At 56.9% G+C, this 18,605-nt stretch overlaps 1 protein-coding gene across 7 annotated transcripts in view; it reads left to right on the plus strand.

Annotated features, from left to right (window-relative positions):
• Positions 1-18,605, plus strand: part of EIPR1 (EARP complex and GARP complex interacting protein 1) — a 66,769-nt gene that overhangs the window by 38,539 nt on the left and 9,625 nt on the right. For all 7 annotated transcript variants that reach the window (XM_086414049.1, XM_086414054.1, XM_086414048.1 and 4 more), the window contains 2 exons: positions 2,871-3,027; positions 12,063-12,162. In XM_086414049.1, coding sequence (XP_086270175.1) covers positions 2,871-3,027; positions 12,063-12,162 — 257 coding nt within the window. The remainder of the gene's footprint in view (positions 1-2,870; positions 3,028-12,062; positions 12,163-18,605) is intronic.

The raw sequence follows: 18,605 nt of genomic DNA on the forward strand, positions 1-18,605 counted from the left end.
CTTTGGTTTTGTTGTGCAATTACTGTTGATGTTGAGCATCTTTTTTGGTGCTTATTGACCATTCAAATGTTTTCTTTTGTGAAATGTCTGATTCAGTCTTCTGCCTGCTTTTGAAAATTGGGTTACTTGTCTGATTATTAAGTTGTAGAAATTCTTTACATGTATTAGATACAAGCCCTTTATCAGGATACAGATATATGTGTTCGAATATTGTCTCCAAGTTCTGCTCTATTTTTAAAGCTGAGTCTTTCCAAGAGCGGCAGTTTTAAATTTTGATAAAGTCCAATGACTTTTGGTGAATGAAGTTCTTAATTATGAAGTAGCCTGTTATCAGTCTTTTTCTTTGTCATTTGTGGTTTTTATGCCTCATTAAGAAGTCTTTGCTAATTCCACATTTAGGATATTCTACTGTGTATTGTAGAAAGATTTGTATGGTTCTGTCTTACTCATTTCAATCTCCAGTCTACCTGGAGTTAGTTTTTGGATATGTTGTGAAGTAGAATGCAGCTCATTTTTTTTTTTTTTTCACATGGATACATAACTGATCAGCATCTTTTACTGAAAAGACCACCCTTTGTCCACTGCAGTTAAGTATCATTCTGTCATTTTGTTTTAAATCAGGTGACCGTCTCTGTGAAATCTATTTCTGGATTCCATTTGCTTTCTCTGGGCTATTTATCTAACTGGGTATCAGCAGTAAATTAATACCAGATTGTAAACCATCCAGTTTGTTCTTCTGCATGACTGCCTTGGCCATCTGGGTACTTCACATTTCTGTGTCAGTTTTAGCATTTCTTCCAAAAAAAAAAAAAAAAAAAAAAGCCAACTAGGACTTTGAGGGTTCAGGGCTCTTTACAGTGAGAAGTTTCCCATCCATGAACATGGTGTGCCCCTCATTAATAGTTTTTCAAATTTCGTTTTTAAAAATCTTTGTTTCTCTATAGATACCAGTTGAATTTTATACATCATCTTTGTGTCTAGCAGTTTTGCTGATTTCCCTTTGTATTTCTACCGTCTGTGTGTGTAGATTCTAAGTTTTTACACATATAATCATTAGCAAATAATGGTTCTGTTACTCTTTTCTTGTTCTTGCAGTTTTTTTCTTGTCACGTTGAAGTAGTTAAGACCTCCCGTGGGACGTTAACTAGAGGTGGTGGCACAGTATTCTTGTCTCCTTCCTCTTCTCAAGGGGGAAGCGCATAATGTCTCACCCCCAGCAGTCATGTTTGCTGGGTGAGCAGGCAGCTGTGGGAAGGGCTACCTTCCCGACCGGAGCAGAGCCCCAGAGGGAGCTGTCCGCCGGGAGCCCAGCACTAGCCGGTCCCCCCGCGCACCAGTTGTTGCTGCCGCGTCGCCTGCCGTCACATGCGGCGCACTGCTCGTGCGCACAGCCAGTGTTTTGTTCTCAGGTCACTAGTCCCATCACTTTTCAGGGTAGAACTTTGTTTTTCTGTCATTTAGGAAGATTAAAATAATCTGTGCCTCTGCTGGGTGGATGTTTTGGGCATTTGCTGCTGCCTTCCAACTCAGAGTTACCAACTGTCTCTTCAGTTAGTTTTTCTCTTTTCAGGAGTTCCATTGACAACCCCAGGGGCTCTGCAATGAGACTGTGGAACTTAAAATCTCAGCAGAAAAAATCCATTTCGCTCATAGACAGAAACTGTCATGTTCTACTTGGCATGGTTAAAAGTGGATGTGTTTACATAGAATTTGTATGTAACATCCATGATTCTTTAAGCTGCAATTCCCTGCTCTGTCAGACCCAGTCAGGTACATGAACAGAGTGCTGAGACTGGGATCAGAGAGACGTGGGTGAAGTCCTGATCCTCCTGCTGACCGTTTGGTCGTGGGTGATAATGGTGTTGTGATAACAGCACCCGGGGGGCAGGCGTTTCCCGTGTGGTTACTGCTGTGGGGTTCTTGGTTGATTCGTTTGGTGTTTAGATTGAAGGGCCGGCGCATGTAGTGAGAAGTGGGACATTTGCTAATGTGTGGTAAGGTCCTCCCACCCCCCGCCTTAATTTTTGTGTAGGAATTACTGCTCACGGGGTGTTGTTTTCTACAATTATTTCATATTTTTCACTTGATACCAATTACTGTTTAATGTTGAAGCCTATTCATTGTTTTATTACCATTTATTAAAGACCGTTTTTAAAGGGGAAGGTGTTTAGCACATGTGCTGTTCAGAACCAAGCAGCAAATTTTGGAAGAGTTTATATTTAGGAGTTTGTGGTTCAGCTTTTAATCATATAATGTTAAATCTGTTTCTTTTGTCTCATTTGTGTCTTTTCATCTTATTTTGTGTCTCACTGCAAAAATCTGTTCACAAAAGAGGACTTGTTTAGAGGGCATAAACCTGGAGCTGGCGTGCTCCTTGCAGAGGGGACCCTCCTCTCTGTCCACACAGGGGTCTTGCGTCAAGGTCGGGCCCCACGCTGCTCTCTGCCAGGGCTTGGCCTGTGGCCCCCGGCCCGCGCTCACGGCTTCAGTGGACCGGGGGTCTGCACCCCCACTGACACCATTTAACACATATGTGTGAGCGCTGCACACGTGCTCCCCCACCCTCGAGTCTGGTGCCTCGCGGGGCTTCCAGGAAAAATGTGTTTGATGCGGGCCTCTGCACTCGCAGTGATTATAGCTTTAGCTGCACAACCCCCCCTCCGCCCCATCTCCCTCCCTTGTTTGAAGAACTATTGAAGAAGAACAGGAGGAGATCGATTTTGAGGAAATTAAATTTTCTTCGGCAGAAGGATGATGTGGGAGCAGGGGATCAGGGGCTTGAGCTGCGTGGCTGGTCCGGTTTCTCGGGGCAGGGGTGCAGGCTGGGGGGCAGCATGCTTTGCTGACGTCTCCCTCTTCCTGTCCCGCAGCCGCAGACAGCAAAGTGGTGACCTGCGCTGCTGTGTGGAGGATGCCCTTGGAGCTGGAGCCCGGCGGCCAGGACTCCCCCGAGGATGCTGCAAGCCCCGCACACGCCCTGGAGCTGCTCTGTCACCTGGAGCCTGCGGCCCGCGGCAGCACTGCCTGGTAGGCCTCGCCCCGTGTCCCCCTGCAGAGGCCACTCTGTGCAGAGGGGACGCCAGCAGCTTGCCTTCGCTCTGTTTAGTGCCAGTTGTTCTCCAGATGACGCATCTCCGAGGGCCCTGCTGTACACACTCTGAGCGGAGCTGTGTCCCGGGCCTCTCCCGCTAACGTCAGTCCTGCTGGTACCTGCCGGGAGGACGGTCGGGCGCCGGCCAGCCCTGAAGCACTCCAGTGCTTTCTGCCTCACAAGTGCACGTCTACCCAGCCATCCTGTGCGTAAACTGACCTGTCGCCTTGGGCCGAAGGCTTGTGCTGTCACCTTCTGGGGACCCCGTGGACGCCCCTGCGCGGGTCACGCTGTGTCCCAAGCCCTTGGAGGCTTTGTCCCGAATTTATTTCCCCAAATGTCCCACGCAGGGTCAGGACAGAGAGACGCCACCATCTCCCTCAGGCTCCCTGGCGTGTGGCTGCCCGTGTCCGTGGTGACGGGGTGGCTGTGCCTCTGGGGTGACACACAGACCGACCTCAGAACACGCCCAGCTCTCCCCTCAAGAAGCCATGTTTCCTAGACGCGACTGAGGGAACGTGCCCTTGTGATGAGTGTGCATGTTACAACAGGAGTTGTTGTCCTTGATACAGTAGCACTCCCGAGTGTGCGTGTGCATGCACAGTCCCTTCTCAGCCACCCCCGCCAATTAAACGCATCTAGTCCAGCAGGTGACTATTAGGCACCCGTTGCACACCCTGCCTTGCTCCAGGGTGATGGGGCTGGGGACCTGTCCTCCAGGAGTCAGGCTGTCTCTGGGGGGACGTGGTGTCAACATCTACCCGAGACCCAGGCGGGCGGGCGGGGCGCAGGCTGCAGTCATGAGCCCTGTGCATGGGCCTCAAGGGAAGAGACACTCATGAATTGGCGAGGGGGTCTCTGAGGAGGTGACGTCTGGAGCTGGGGCTGATCCTGGTTTCCACCGTCTCCCCATCTGGGGGTGGGAGGCCTGTCAGCCTGGGGGTGGGGGAGGGGTGTCAGCGCGTACTAGGCTGCGCAGGTCTCTCCTGCCCAGGGGATGAGCCGACTGTGCAACAGAGGTGTGAGGGCCTGTCCTGTCCTCCAAGGCAGAGCCGCCCTGCACCCCACACGGAGCTGTTTGGAGGTGCGTCTCAGACGGCAGCCCCGTCAACAGCCCCATCTCCCCAGGAAGTGTTTGCACATGTGTGTGTGGTCCTGCTCGAGGAGGACCCAGGGGGATGGACAGCCCGTGGACGCATCCTCGTGGAAGCACCTCTGGGTCTGCAGCCTTGGGCTGCTGTGAGCTGACTCTGAACAGTCTGTGAGCACCCGCGTCTCTGCTCCCCTGCCCAGCACCCAGGGGCAGCTGCTGGCCGGGCAGCACTGTGTCAGCATTGTGGAGGCAGGGGCTGTGCCTGGGGTGTGTGTGGGCCCCGTCTCGGTGCCCTCGCTGGCACGTGGGGCGGCTGCACCTTCTCTGAAGTGTCTTCAGTCCAGTCAGTTTCCTCCTAACACACAAACTTGAGTCTGGAGAGCTGTGGGGGTGAGGGATGCTGCTGGTGGTCACGTGCGGCAGGCGGTGGTTCCGTTCCCGTGTTTTCTCTTCTGACTTGTTATCTGTGCTGAGAGCTGATCTCAGAGTGGGGCTCCCAGCCGTCCTGACCGTCAGCCACTGCTGCCCGTGGGGGCGTGCAGGAGCACAGCACAGTCCCAGGGCCTCAGAGCGTGGCTCTGTTCACCGGCCGAGGCGTGGGCTCCTGTCCTCAGGGCCACTGAGCTTGTTCTGTCCCAAGCAGCCGAGACTCTGGGCGGACGGCCCCCATGTCTCCACCGCAACAGTCATGGTTGGGCAGTGCCTGGCGGCTGATGCTCGTGTCCTGAGGCCCCTCCAGGGACTGGCCAGAGCTGAGGGGGGACATTCTAGAGGGCCTGTGACTCTGTGTGCTTGGTGGGCATATGCTGCTACATGGGGGACCGAGTGCTGACGTGTTGCATGTGGGCCTGGTTTCTTGTGCTCACCTGTCCCAGGTGGTGGTAGGGTGACTGGAAAGTCACCAGTTTCTCTAGAGCAGGTCTCCATTCCTGCAAAGGAGGTGACGTTTCTGGTTGTGGCGGGGCCCCTGGATTTGTGGTATTGTCTGTAAGTGAGGAAGTGAAGGGGCTGGTGTAACGTGCCCCCCAGACCCTTCGGGGCCTGACTCCTGCCCGTGGGGACACAGGTCCTGACGTCGCCTGGAGGACTGCCTGGGGACCTGCAGCCCTAGTCTCCCGTGGGCTCACTGTTGCCTCCTCAGAGAGGCTCTTCCTAATGGTTCTCTCCAGATGACCCCTGCTCACCCCCACTCAGGCCTTTCTGTCGTTTTGCACGATTTCATCTTTTATCGCAGCCGTCGCTGCTCCCTGGTGCTCCACTGCGCTCATACTTGCGTGGCTTTCTGTGTAGGCTGAGTTGCTTTCATGGAGGGGACCTCAGCACCAAGGACAGCGCCTGGAGCGCAGCTGCTCGGGTGCTGTGGGAGAGGGGCGAATTCAGCACCAAGGACAGCCCCTGGTGCTGCGGGAGAAAAGGGGGAGAATTCAGCACCAATGACAGCTCCTGGTGCTGCAGGAGAAAAGGGGGAGAATTCAGCACCAAGGACAGCGCCTGGTGCTGTGGGGAGAGAGGGAGCGAATTGGGGCCACAGTGACGACGCTGAGTCCTGATTTGGCCCTGGGGGGCAGGGTTTACGCACATCACCTCTTGAGTTTCTCACAGCGACCCCATAAGCGGGAACCACCACAGACCCACCGAGTTCCCCGGGCTCCTGCAGCCCACCTGTTCTCTGTTCACCCCAGTGTCTCTTGCAGCCTCGTGAGGGGGAGGTGTTTGGGAACACGGCAGGCAAGAGCAGGAAGGGGTGGCGGTCTCCTTCGCCGGCTCCCATGAGGTCTTGGCAGTATCACGGTCGCCATTGGCTGGAGCGCTGAGTAGCCTCCACGGGTGACTCGGCCCTGCGTCTCCTCCCAATGCTGGAGAGGCTCTCGGGCTGCTGAGGGGGTGCACTTCAGCTGTGGGCCCGTCCCCCCGCCGACCCGGGGAGCAGAGTCCAGGTGGTGGGAGCAGGGCTGCTTCCCAGGTGATGTACAGGGGGCAGGCACACAGATCATGGGGTCCCGTGGGTGGTGAGCATCTGCTTAAAGGAGGCGTCACTGAGATCAGAGCCCAGCAGCTTTGGGGATGGAATACGGTTATGACAGTTGGCTGCAGCCCCCTTCCCATACACCCTGCTTCTCCCTTGAGTGGAGGGGCCGAGACGGCTGGGGAGCCTCACCCCAGGGTCATGCTGGGTCTCCCTCAGGTCCTCCCAGATGCTCCTGGCCGTCGATGGGGGACCACTGGCCTTTTCTTTCTGTGCCAGCTTTTAGGGGAAGTTCCCTCTTCAGTGTAGGTGGAGGTAAATGTCACACTGACATGCCAGCCCGGCTGAGGGGTCGGGGATCCCGGAAGGTGGTGTCCACGTTACTGGCCTCATAGGAGGAGGAGAAAGGCGGGTGTTGGGGTTGAGCGTGGAGGCAAACACAAGAAGAGAAGCTTGGGCATGTCCCTGAGCACTTGCGGTGGCTTGGCCAGAAGAAGGGATGGGGCCTCACCTCTGGTTTTGTGGTTCTCGTTTCAGTCCACGTAATGGAGGGGTTTGCTTTGGTTCAGGTGAATGTTACACACAGTGAATTCTAAGCCATCCTTAATATCTTCCAAAGCTGTCCCAGAGGATAAGTAGAGAAGATGTTTGAAGTTTTCAGAAAGCTGATGGTGTGACTCTGCTGTCAGTGAGGGTGGAAAGGTCTCTGTGGTTACGACAGCATCATCATGGGAGACTTAGTGGGTTTTTATAAGATCCGCGTGTGTGCTTCCTCTCTCACCCCACCTGGAGTCCTTAGGTGTAAAGCTTATGAACTGGAGCTGAGAAGTTGCTCTCCTGCTGGAGTGGTCTCTGAGCTTTGAGAGAAGCCTGGAAAGATGCCTGTGTGTGTGTATTAAGTCACTTCAGTCGTGTCCGACTCTGTGGCCCCATGGACTGTAGCCCACCAGGCTCCTCTGTCCATGGGGTTCTCCAGTCAGGAATACTCACATGGGTTGCCATGCCGCCCTCCAGGGGATTTCCTGGCTGAGGGACTGAACCTGAGTCTCTGTGTCTCCTGCATCGGCAGCAGTTCTTCACCACTAGCGCCCCTGGGAAGCCTCACGGCCCTTACTTTGTACAGGGAAGAACAGTTGGTGATCTCACAGGGCAGCGTAAAGACGCCCTCCCCTTTCCCTGTGGCCAACGTCTCCACGTCAAACGGGATGGTTGTCAGAGCCACCCTGCGGGAGGAGGACAGGACAGGAGCCCCAGGGGGTGGTGTCCATCGGCTCCATGTCCACCCTGTGTTGTGATGGGGCCTCAGACAAGCCCACCCAGGGGGCTTCTGGGGAGGGCAGGTCTTCCCACCCGCACACCGTCCGTGGCTGGACTCTCAGTGTGAGGGTGTCTTTCTGTTGAGCCCTGCACGTGGGTGATGGACCAGTAAGTCTGTGCAGGCAAGCGGCGTTAGAATAAACACAGACCTTCAATAAGTAACTCACTGGTGCCCAGAGCCACACACGCCTCTGTTCTCAGGAAGGGGTCCCTGGCTGGGCATGCATCTTCATGTCACTACAAGTGTCCGCATGTCACAGCAACAGGAAACCTCGCATCCATAGATTTGATCAACGGGGGCTTCCTGACTTAATGGTGTAACTCTTAAAGTGGTCTTTTTTGAAAAAAAAATCTTTATAGCATTTATGAAAAGCTAACTTACATTCTGCTGTGAATTTTTGAGCAGGAAGAATTCATCAGGTTGCCAAATCTGTGTATTTTTAGAGAGAGATATATAAATTGAGGAAATAATGTATTACATTCTTCTTGTAAAAGGTTTTCAAAACTTGGCTGGTAACCACTGATACAGTCACCAGTGACTTAATAGATGTGTTTCTTATTGAAGGTTTTCCCGTTTTCAGTAAAGTAACAAACAGGAGGGTTTCGGAGCACCACTGGAGCAGTGGTCCTCGCCTAGCTCTCGTGCGCTCTGTCTTCAGCTCCGTGGCGCGTGGTAACTGCCGTCTCACGTGTCTCGTATTCGGTGGTCTCTATCCTTCTAGCAGCTGTGCTGGCCCGACAGCCCTCCTGCCTGCCAGAAGGGGCTTCAGGGGGTAGGTTGAAGAGGTAAATGATGTGGACTAAAAGTAATCGTAGCTCAGCTGGTAATGAATCTGCCTGCAGTGCAGGAGACCCATGTTCAATCCTTGGGTCAGGAAGATCCCCTGGAGAAGGAAAGGGCAACCCACTGCAGTATTCTTGCCTGGAGAACCCCACAGACAGAGGAGCCTGGCGGGCTTCAGTCCGTGGGGTCGCAAGAGTTAGACACGACTTAGCGACTAAACCGCCACCAAAGTAATCTTCCACGGAGGTCGTTTTAAGAGTTTCTCAGCGTCCACAGAGTGTCCTTAGCCCAGGCGTCGAAACCTAGCGTGTGAGTCACTCATTTTGGAACCACTTGTCTGAGGAAGAGAAGTGTGTTTTGTTTGATCACGTGCGGCCGGCCTGTGAGATCAGGACCCTTGCTCCTGCTATCCTGGCCTTGTTAACTGCACAGAGAGCTTTTGTTTCTCTCGCTTGGGTTTATTTGCAGAGACGGCCCTTTCCTCGTGTTTGTCTCTCAGTGATAATGGGGGGGTGCAGTGTACACACGTTAGGTGGTGCTGTCTGGCTCCTGACTTGTTAATACAGCTTTAGTCGCTCACACCTATGGAGAGAGAGTGAAAAAGCAGAGATGTGGGTGACTTTTATGAACAAAGAAATAAACACCCTAGTTTGGAGCAGCAAGTGTGGCAGAAACTCTGGGTCATTTTCCTATGTTTATAGCGCTGGTTCCCTGGTGATGATGTGTGATGCAGTAGAATTTCCTTTTTTATTGCACTTCGCATGCCCTGCTTATTCCCGCCTTTCTCGATCACAGGGCTTGCTCCCTGTAAACCCACTGCACGTACTGTCAGATGCGTCACCCCCGGGTGGACAGTAAACAGCAACTGTGCTCAGCGGCTGGGCCCGAGTGAGAGGGGGCGTCTCCTCTGGGGACAGTCCTGTCTGTGTGCACCTCAGGCCCGCTCTTTTTTAGCAAGGACCCCGATCGCCTGGCCGTGCCGACTGTCTGGAGACGGACACACACACACCCTGGGTTTGTTGCTTCCATGGGGGCAGAAGTTGTAGGACAAAAGGGAGACGCCTGGGAGGAGCACAGTGGGAAGGTGGGGGCCGGGAGCCGGGTGAGGCTGGCAGGAGGAGCGCAGTGGGAAGGTGGGGGCCGGGAGCCAGGTGAGACTGGCAGGAGGAGTGCAGTGGGAAGGTGGGGGCCGGGAGCCGGGTGAGGCTGGCAGGAGGAGGCGAGGGTGCGGGGCGTGTTTCCTCAGTTGTGACCATGCGGGACGGTCCACACGTCAGGACCGCGGTCGCCCTGCTCAGTGGCTTGAAAAGTGCGCTCGTTTTACCTTCTGATCCTCAGTCCTGGTTTTCCTTGATGCGCCTTTGAGTCGTCCCCTCTGTGTGTGCTCCTGTGGGGTTTGGTTTCTTCTTACAGTTTTCAACAGTGAGCTGTCCCGAGTCACCCATCATGTCAGGCTTGGCAGACACAGGTCCCGACCACAGCCTCCCCCAAACATGCCGGGTGCCGGCCCCTTTCCCGTCTGTTTGGGGCCTCTCTGCAGGCCCTGTGTGGGAGCCGGGGCTGTGGCAGCAGTGAGAACGTGTCCCAGACCTGGATCGGCATGTCTCCCTGTCCTTCCGTGCCCTCCCCGAGGCCTCACACCTGGGTTAGACAGAGCCCAGGTTTCCAGCGCACGGGCTCTCTCCCCCTCCCAGGACAGTTGGTGGCTTTCTCCTTAGTCTCGTCTCTTTCACAGGAAGTTAACAAACTGTTATTGACGTGATTCATGTCGGTTTTCTGAGGTACCTGTGTTTTCCTTCTGCTTTTCTACTTTGGGCATCTCTGGTCATGCAGATGGGCTGCCCAGGGGGCACAGCGGTAAAGAATCCGCCTGCAATGTGGGAAACTCTGGTTCAACCCCTGGGTGGGGAAGGTCCCCTGGAGAAAAGAATGGCTACTCACTCCAGTCTTCTTGCCTGGAGAGTCCCATGGACAGAGGAGCCTGGCGGGCTGCAGTTCATGGGGTCGCACAGATTTGGACCTGACTGAGTGACCGAGCAGCAGGCACTGTTGTGATAAAAGTTGTAACAGCTCATTGACAGTCTTGAGGGGTCGTACTAGGGAGGTGCCCCCGGTCGGTCAGTATCGTGTTCTGTGTGGAAGAGAAGCCGTGAGGGTCTCCATCAGTGTCTACAGTGGTCACGTGTGGGAGGATGTGAAATGAAGCTCTCTTCATAAGCTCGGAAGAATTTCATTAGGGAAGACAGAAATCCCTGTGGTCACACTGAAAAATTCTCAGCCTCTTCATGGTTTTATCACATGGGCGATGTGATTTTTATCTTGTTGGTTGTTCAGATACGCATTCGTCAGTTAAGACGGCTTTGGCTGCAGGTGACAGGAAACCCTGGCTCACGTGGGCTGAGACAGAAGGACGTGGTCTGCCGTCTCGGGCCTGGCGGGTGACCAGGGCTGTCAGCTTTGCCCTCCCAGGAGGGGGCAGTGGAAGATGTGGGCACCACCCACCTGGGCCCCTTCAGACCCAGCCCCCAGCAGGCCGCCCAGCATCTCAGCGGCCAGGGTCTGTCAGCTGTCTGTGCCTCAGGTCCTGGGAGAAGGCGTCAGCAGTGCCTCAGCTCAGGTGCCCTGATGAAACCTACGGCTGGACTGCTCACAGTTCCCGGGGCTGGAGAGCTGGGGTCAGGGTGTGGGCAGGTCAGGGGCTGAGCGGGCTCTTTTCCCAACTGGCAGGTGGCCGCTGTTCACCAGACAGTAAGAGAGAGATGGAGACGCGGAGAGAGATGGAGACGGAGAGACGCAGACGCAGAGACGGAGACGCAGAGAGAGACGCGGAGATGGAGAGAGACGGAGAGGCGGAGAGAGACGCAGAGGCGGAGAGAGACGCAGATATAGAGATGGAGACGCAGACGCGGAGAGAGACGGGGACGCGGAGAGAGACGGGGACGCGGAGAGAGACGGGGACGCGGAGAGAGACGGGGACGCGGAGAGAGACGGGGACGCAGAGAGAGATGGAGACGGAGAGAGAGACGGAGACGCGGAGAGAGATGGGGTCGGAGAGACGCAGACGCAGAGACGGAGACGCAGAGAGAGACGCGGAGATGGAGAGAGACGGAGAGGCGGAGAGAGACGCAGATGTGGAGAGAGACGCAGATGTGGAGAGAGAGAGAGAGATAGAGACCGAGACTCAGAGAGAGACGGAGACACAGAGAGACAGAGACACAGGGAGAGACGGAGACACAGAGAGAGACGGAGATGGGGAGAGGGAGACGAGGACGCAGAGAGAGACGGAGAGAGAGGCGGAGAGAGAGACGGAGACACAGGGAGAGACGGAGACACAGGGAGAGACGGAGACGCGGAGAGAGACGGAGAGAGAGACAGAGACACGGAGAGACGGAGACGCAGAGAGAGACGGAGATATAGAGATGGAGACGCAGACGCGGAGAGAGGCGGGGACGCGGAGAGAGACGGGGACGCAGAGAGAGACGGAGATATAGAGACGGAGATGTACAGGAAGAGAGAAGTAGAGAGACAGAGACATATGCACACAGAGACAGGGAGCCTGGGAACTGGTGTCAGTCCACACCAGGGCACTTACCCCATCACAGGGGCCCATCCTCCCGACCTCAGTGAACCCTGGGGAGGGATGTGGGCACTCAGGCCTCAGGAGCATGGTAGCTGCGCCGGGTCACTGCCCCAGGTCACGCTGCCTCCCCCTGCTGACGGGGGCTGGGCCGGGCCTAGCTGAGGGCCATGTGTCCGAGCTCCGGGCCTCGGGGTGGGCACCTCGTAACTCTGGGCTCCCTCCTTCCCACAGCGTCGCCTGGGAGCCCGCGGGAGACGGGAAGAGGGTCATCTCGCTGGCCGACAATCACATCCTGCTGTGGGACTTGCAGGAAAGCTCCAGCCAGGCCATGGTGAGTAACTCAAGCCACGAGGTTTCTGTCCTCTGTCTTCCTGATTAGACCCTTCAGGCGAGTTCAGAATACACTCCTCGGTTCATACATGTTTAGAATCTTGACACTGATTTTGAAATCACTAAGAAACGGACTGGATCATTGTCATTCAGATGACTGACTGTCTCTTTCAGGCAAAAAGATTCCGATTCTGGTCTCAGGGCCAGGTGCAAATATGACAAGGAACCTGGATGTTGACAAAACTCTCCCCTTTGGCTGTAATTTGCCCTGAATCGTAGTCTTCTGTTTCAAGTGTGAATCTTTTTAATGAAGGGTTTCCAACATGTATTTGGTTAAATACATGCTCCTCCTTTCAGAGAGGAGCATTCATGACACAAAGGTTTCCTGGTCGTGAAAATAACTGTTGACCGTGACCCGCTGGCCTGTCAGCGTCTCAGGGTGTGGCTGTCGGGCGCGTCCGCTTTTCCATCTGGGTGGCCGTGGCCATCGTCCTGCCCTGTCAGGCGCCCGTGTGTCCCCTGAGGTCTCGCCCTGCGGCTCGGGGGCAGCTCTGCTACAGGGTCCCGACCAGAAGGCGGCGTCTCCCCCGACGGCCCGTTCACCCCCAGACCTGCTCAGTGCTACGCGCCAGGCTTCTTGGGAACCAGTCTGGCTTTCACATACTCCTCACCTCAAAGAGTGTGTCTTTTAGAGACTAAATATTCTACCCATTGGTAGGTATTTTTTCATATATGATTCCTTAAAATGTCCTCTTATCAAATGTCTTGTTTGACATGGATTCATAATTTCAGTGCATTTGTTTGTCGAAGCCGCAACTCTGGAGAGAAGGTGAAGCACTTTGACACGACAACGGCTCTAATGCCCCCCATGCCTGGGGCCCCGCTGCCGCCCCCCGGCGTGTGAGAGGCGCGCCTCCGGGAGACCCATTCAGGGGCCATGTTCACCTTCTGTCCGTCAGTGCCTGGGACGCGTGCTCAGCTCTCTTGCCTCATGTCTTCCCTTCTGGGTTGAGGTCGCATGTGTAGTGATGGGTCGTTATCGACACACGGCCTAGAAGTCAGACTCGTCCCAGTGTGGAGTGACCTGTCCACATACAGAAACCGCACGACCGGAAGGACTTCTCACAGGCTTCAGTGGGAAGTTAGGAGTCAGCTGGTTTCCCCAGCACGGTCATAATCCTTCAGGAAAGCACTGTCTTTATTAAAATTAAGAAAAAAATAAGACATCTCTTTATCCTGGAGCAGAAAGCAGATTTCACCCAAACTGAGGCCCAACGGGAACCTGAGGGGAGCTGGCTCCCGGCGTGGCCCTGTGGGCCCCGAGTCCAGGTCGACGCCTCCACAGTCCCCCCATCCCTCCGCCTTCCAGGGTACTCGGCAGGGCATCCAGACCAGAGTCCAGGGTGCCCCCTCCTGCTCCCTGCCCCCGCCTACGCTCAGGGGGCTGGCTCTTCCCTGAGACCACCCTTGAGCCCAGAAAGGGACATGGCTGTCCTGTGAGGGTGCCAGGCCTCACGGCAGCGCTGGGCAGGACACCAGCCCTGGTCCGGGGATGCGCGGAGTGACCGAGCGGCCACCGCCCCCCGGCAGGCGACGCCCGGGGGGGTGTTAGGAGTCCACTGCTCTGGGGCCCCCACTTTGTGGGCCTGTTCAGTCATCAAAGTGTGAACAGCTCTTCAGACCCTCCGTCGTCTCAAAATGCTTTTACGGTAGGGTGATTAATCTGTAACTGATTTTCTGCAGGGACCAATTTCGTTTCTCTCCCCTTTTTTTATCTGCTGTCAGCAGTTCTGTCGATACCACTTTGCGACCCCGGGGCTGGAGTATTTAATACCGAAACCTTCCTATCGATTCCAGCCATCTTCACACCCAGCTCCTCAATTTTTGTCCTTATTGTTTGAGGATATTGCCTTCTGCGGTGAATCTAATCTTATGCTCACTGCATCATTACCTTTTGCAATTAAATTGGAGGCTCTCTGCCATTTGTAATCATTAGCAGAGCCCCAGGGAGGCCTGGAGGGGGTGCTCCATGGGTACTGGGACCCCAAGGTGGTGCCCGCCGATTTGGGTCTGCGCGTGCTCACGCCCGGGTTCTAGGGCTTTCCCCGGCTGTGGGAAGAACTAGCTTCCGCAGGGCGGAAGGGCGGCTGGCGTCACCTGCATACAGGCCTGAGGGCCGGTGCCCAGGGGAGCACTTCCTGGGAGGAAGAGAACAGGCTTCAAGGACATGGTGTGCTTCCAGAAACCTCTAGTGCAGGTTTAAAACATGCTGTAGGAGGCCGCAGCCCACGCCGATGGGGAATCGCTCCCCTCAGCCCTGTCTGCTGTGCCCACACCCAAGGCCAGCTCACTGCCCAGGGACAGAGGCTCAGGGTGCAGCCCAGGCTCCCCGCCTCCTCACCCACGACCCCCCTTCCCTCAGCTTCCTGGGCTCCGCGTGTGGCCAGCGGGGAGGAGGGCCGGCTCCCGGAGCCCCCAAGTTAAAAGTGGAAGGTACAGAGAGCCTGTCTCTCCAGCACCTTGCTCGTGGCTCCTCAATGGGACAGAAACACCTGTTATCTTCTCGCCCATCTCGGCCAAAGACCTTAAATCCGCCCTCACAGCCTTCCCTGTTTGGAGTCTGTTTGGAGATCACACCGCGTCGGTGGGTGTCAGACACGGTTTCTGTCCACGAGGAGGGGCTGGCTTTTGGTGCCACAGAGGGAAGCCCTTCTCGCTCTTCTTCCTGCAGTATCAGGCCTGCTTGAAATGAACTGCAGACACGTCGAAAATGACCTCGGGCTCCTCACCTTTGCTGGCACCTGCTGCTGTGCGTGCATTTCCTAAACATGGGGACTCTGGTTTCCAGGAGGCCACTCTCAAAACCTGTGGAGCCAGAGCGCTCCTGGGGGGCAGAGTCCTTCACGGGTGTGGGAGCCACCAGCCTTGCTGGGTCTCAGGCCGTCGTGGGCCGGGGCGTGGCACGCAGCGGGTAGCCCTCCTGCCCTGTGACCCCGGGGCGGGGGTGGGGGCGGTGGGACCCTTTCTTCCCCCTTCTGAAGGCAGCGATGGGCCTGGGGTGTCCTGCCGAGTTGCGTTCCCAAGACAGTCCTGAGGCCCCTCCCTGGGCCCAGAAGACAGCGCCCCCTGTCCCTCCCCCTGGGTCCCTGAAGGCAGAGCAGAGCTGGGGGCAGGGGTGGTGCTTTTTAGGGGTTCGTCTTGTTGAATCCTCATAGCCTTGGGGGCAGATTCTTTGATATCTGTCTTACAAATGAGACACAGGAGAGAAAGCCAGGCCTTAGAGAGATGCAGTAACTCGTGGTCACTCACTGGGAAAGTGGGGACCCGCTCGGGTGTCCGGCTCAAAGGGGGGCTGCCCTTCCCTGAAGGCACCCCTGATGGCGTCGTCTCAGAGGGGCATCCTGGGTGTGTCGGTGAGAACGCAGTTGGCTGCAGGACATAAGAAGTGACTTAGATAGGAGGTTTTATTGTCTGCTGAAACAGGTTGGGGAATACAGCTCCCCGGGGTTGGTTAATTCAGGGTCTTCATCAAATCGAGGGCCCAGTGACTCTGCATGTTTCTCCTCTGCCGTGTCCGCCTGTCACTGCTTTCCGCGTCATGACTGAAAGGTGGCTGCAGAGGTTCCAGCCATCACATCCAGACTCCACAGCACCCTTGGTTTGTAATGAAAGCCTTTCCTGGAAGTCCCTTTGTCACCTTTTCATGCGTGACTGTGTGTCCAGGCCTAAACCCGTCTTGGAGAGGGGAGCAAGCCCACCAGGCCTGGCTCAGGGCCGTCTTAGCCCCCGCCTGGGGGCTGTGCAGGGTGTTCCAGGGAGAGGGGCTCCCACACTGGGGGCTGCTGTGTGACTGGCAGCTGGGGCCAGGCTCACGGTGGACTTGCCTGCATGGACGCAGCGTCTCTTGTGCTGGAAAGGCCACAGCCCTACAGTTGCTTCACGTTGGTGGGGTGAGGGGGTAGGATGGTGGCGCTTGCTGATCTCTCTGATCCTGAGGGGCATGTGCTGGGCCCCAGATTCTTGAGTCCTACCCCCTCTCCACACTGAGTCCTGCCCCCACTCCACGCTGAGTCCTGCCCCGTCTCTATGCTGAGTCCTGCCCCCGCTCCACGGGGAGTCCTCCCGGTCTCCACGCGGAGTCCTCCCCGTCTCCATGCGGAGTCCTGCCCCCGCTCCACGCGGAGTCCTCCCCGTCTCCACGCTGAGTTCCGCCCCCGCTCCACGCTGAGTCCTCCCCGTCTCCACGCTGAGTCCTGCCCCCGCTCCACGCTGAGTCCTCCCCGTCTCCACGCTGAGTCCTCCCCGTCTCCACGCTGAGTCCTCCCTGTCTCCACGCTGAGTCCTGCCCCCGCTCCACGCTGAGTCCTCCCTGTCTCTACAGAGTCCTGCCCCCGCTCCACGCTGAGTCCTGCCCCGTCTCTATGCTGAGTCCTGCCCCCGCTCCATGCGGAGTCCTCCCCATCTCCACGCTGAGTCCTCCCCGTCTCCACGCTGAGTCCTCCCCGTCTCCACGCTGAGTCCTGCCCCCGCTCCACGCTGAGTCCTCCCCGTCTCCACGCTGAGTCCTGCCCCCGCTCCACGCTGAGTCCTCTCCGTCTCCACGCTGAGTCCTGCCCGCGCTCCACGCTGAGTCCTGCCCCCGCTCCACGCTGAGTCCTGCCCCCGCTCCACGCTGAGTCCTCCCTGTCTCCACAGAGTCCTGCCCCCGCTCCACGCTGAGTCCTCCCCGTCTCCACGCTGAGTCCTTCCCCTGCTTCACACTGAGTCCTCCCTGTCTCCATGCTGAGTCCTGCCCGCGCTCCACGTTGAGTCCTGCCCCGCTCCACGCTGAGTCCTCCCTGTCTCCACGCTGAGTCCTGCCCATGCTCCATGCTGAGTCCTGCTCCTGCTCCACGCTGAGTCCTCCCCGTCTCCACACTGAGTCCTGCCCCTGCTCCATGCTGAGTCCTGCCCCCGCTCCACGCTGAGTCCTCCCCGTCTCCATGCTGAGTCCTGCCCCCGCTCCACGCTGAGTCCTCCCCATCTCCACGCTGAGTCCTCCCCGTCTCCATGCTGAGTCCTGCCCCCGCTCCACGCTGAGTCCTCCCCATCTCCACGCTGAGTCCTCCCCGTCTCCATGCTGAGTCCTGCCCCCGCTCCACGCTGAGTCCTCCCCATCTCCACGCTGAGTCCTCCCCATCTCCACGCTGAGTCCTCCCCATCTCCACGCTGAGTCCTGCCCCTGCTCCATGCTGAGTCCTGCCCCTGCTCCATGCTGAGTCCTCCCCATCTCCATGCTGAGTCCTCCCCGTCTCCATGCTGAGTCCTCCCCGTCTCCATGCTGAGTCCTGCCCCCTCTCTATGCTGAGTCCTGCTCCTGGCCCAGGTCTGCCCAGTCCTGCCCCCGCTCCATACTGCGGGGCTTGGTGACGGGGGTGCTGCTTGGGGCTCTGGAAACCTCACGCCGAGACTCTCCTTGAACTGCCCCTGCTGGCTTGAGTCCCAGCGTTTTGTTCGTCGGCGGTGCCTTCTTTGTTCTTGTCCTGCACCAGTCGCTCTTCTGAGAGGGTTTGGGGGAGCCTTTCATCACTCTTCCTGGACCAGGAAGCACTGAATATTTCTCTTTAATGCTGGAAGCAGATTACCGTGTGCACTGCACCCTCTGGAGTTCTTGCTGAGTTCTGTCTCCATGTCACCAGGAAACCAGAAAAAGTGATTGATTAACCTTAACAACTTGCACCATGCTGGCTGCCCCGAGTAGCCCCTTGAAAAGCTGACGGTGAGCTGTCTTTCAGGCTTTCACTAGAACCTGCCTCGCAGATGTCTTGGCACCCGTGGGCGCGGCGCTCTGCGGCCCTGCTGGTTCCTGTGGTAGAGGGAGTGGTGGAGCGGGAGCCGGACGCGTTCTGCAGGGCAGCTGTGACCTTGGGCGGGGCCCCTGCCCTCTCTGTGGGGGTCTCCACTGCTGAGTTCACGTGGGGTCTTGTCAGTTACCCATGCTCCCTGACAGGCGCCCCCGAGTTAGCGCTTCCCACTGGCCATCATGCAGTTTCTGTGGGGACCGTCAGAAGTCTGGAACCTCAAGGCTGGCGAGGCTGCGGGCTAGGGGTCTCATTGGAGAGCTCTCGGGTGTGCTTGGACAGAGGGTCTGGGTTCCTCGTGGACTGTTGGCCAGAGGCCACTCAGTGTGGGTGTTGGAGGCAGGGTGTTGGTCAGTTTCGCGGCCTTTCCTTCCCTTGGAGGCCGACAGAATCCGTGTAGAGGCAGCGCGGGGAGCTTGACTGGCGGTGACGTTTGTTAAGGGTTCGACCTGGCGCTTGCTCCTGGTTATGGATTGGGGGCCAGGGCGGGCACCCAGGAGGGCTCCCCTTGAACCCGGATGGGTGACTGTCTGTGAGCTTCCTTAGAGACGAGACACTGTCCTGACCCTGCAGGCCTCTGTCCGGCACTTGGGGCACGGACTCC

Source organism: Bos grunniens, chromosome 8 (assembly GCF_055505025.1).
Source record: "Bos grunniens cultivar Pamir isolate PY7600 chromosome 8, Bosgru_T2T1.0, whole genome shotgun sequence".
In the NCBI taxonomy this organism is placed as follows: domain Eukaryota; kingdom Metazoa; phylum Chordata; class Mammalia; order Artiodactyla; family Bovidae; genus Bos; species Bos grunniens.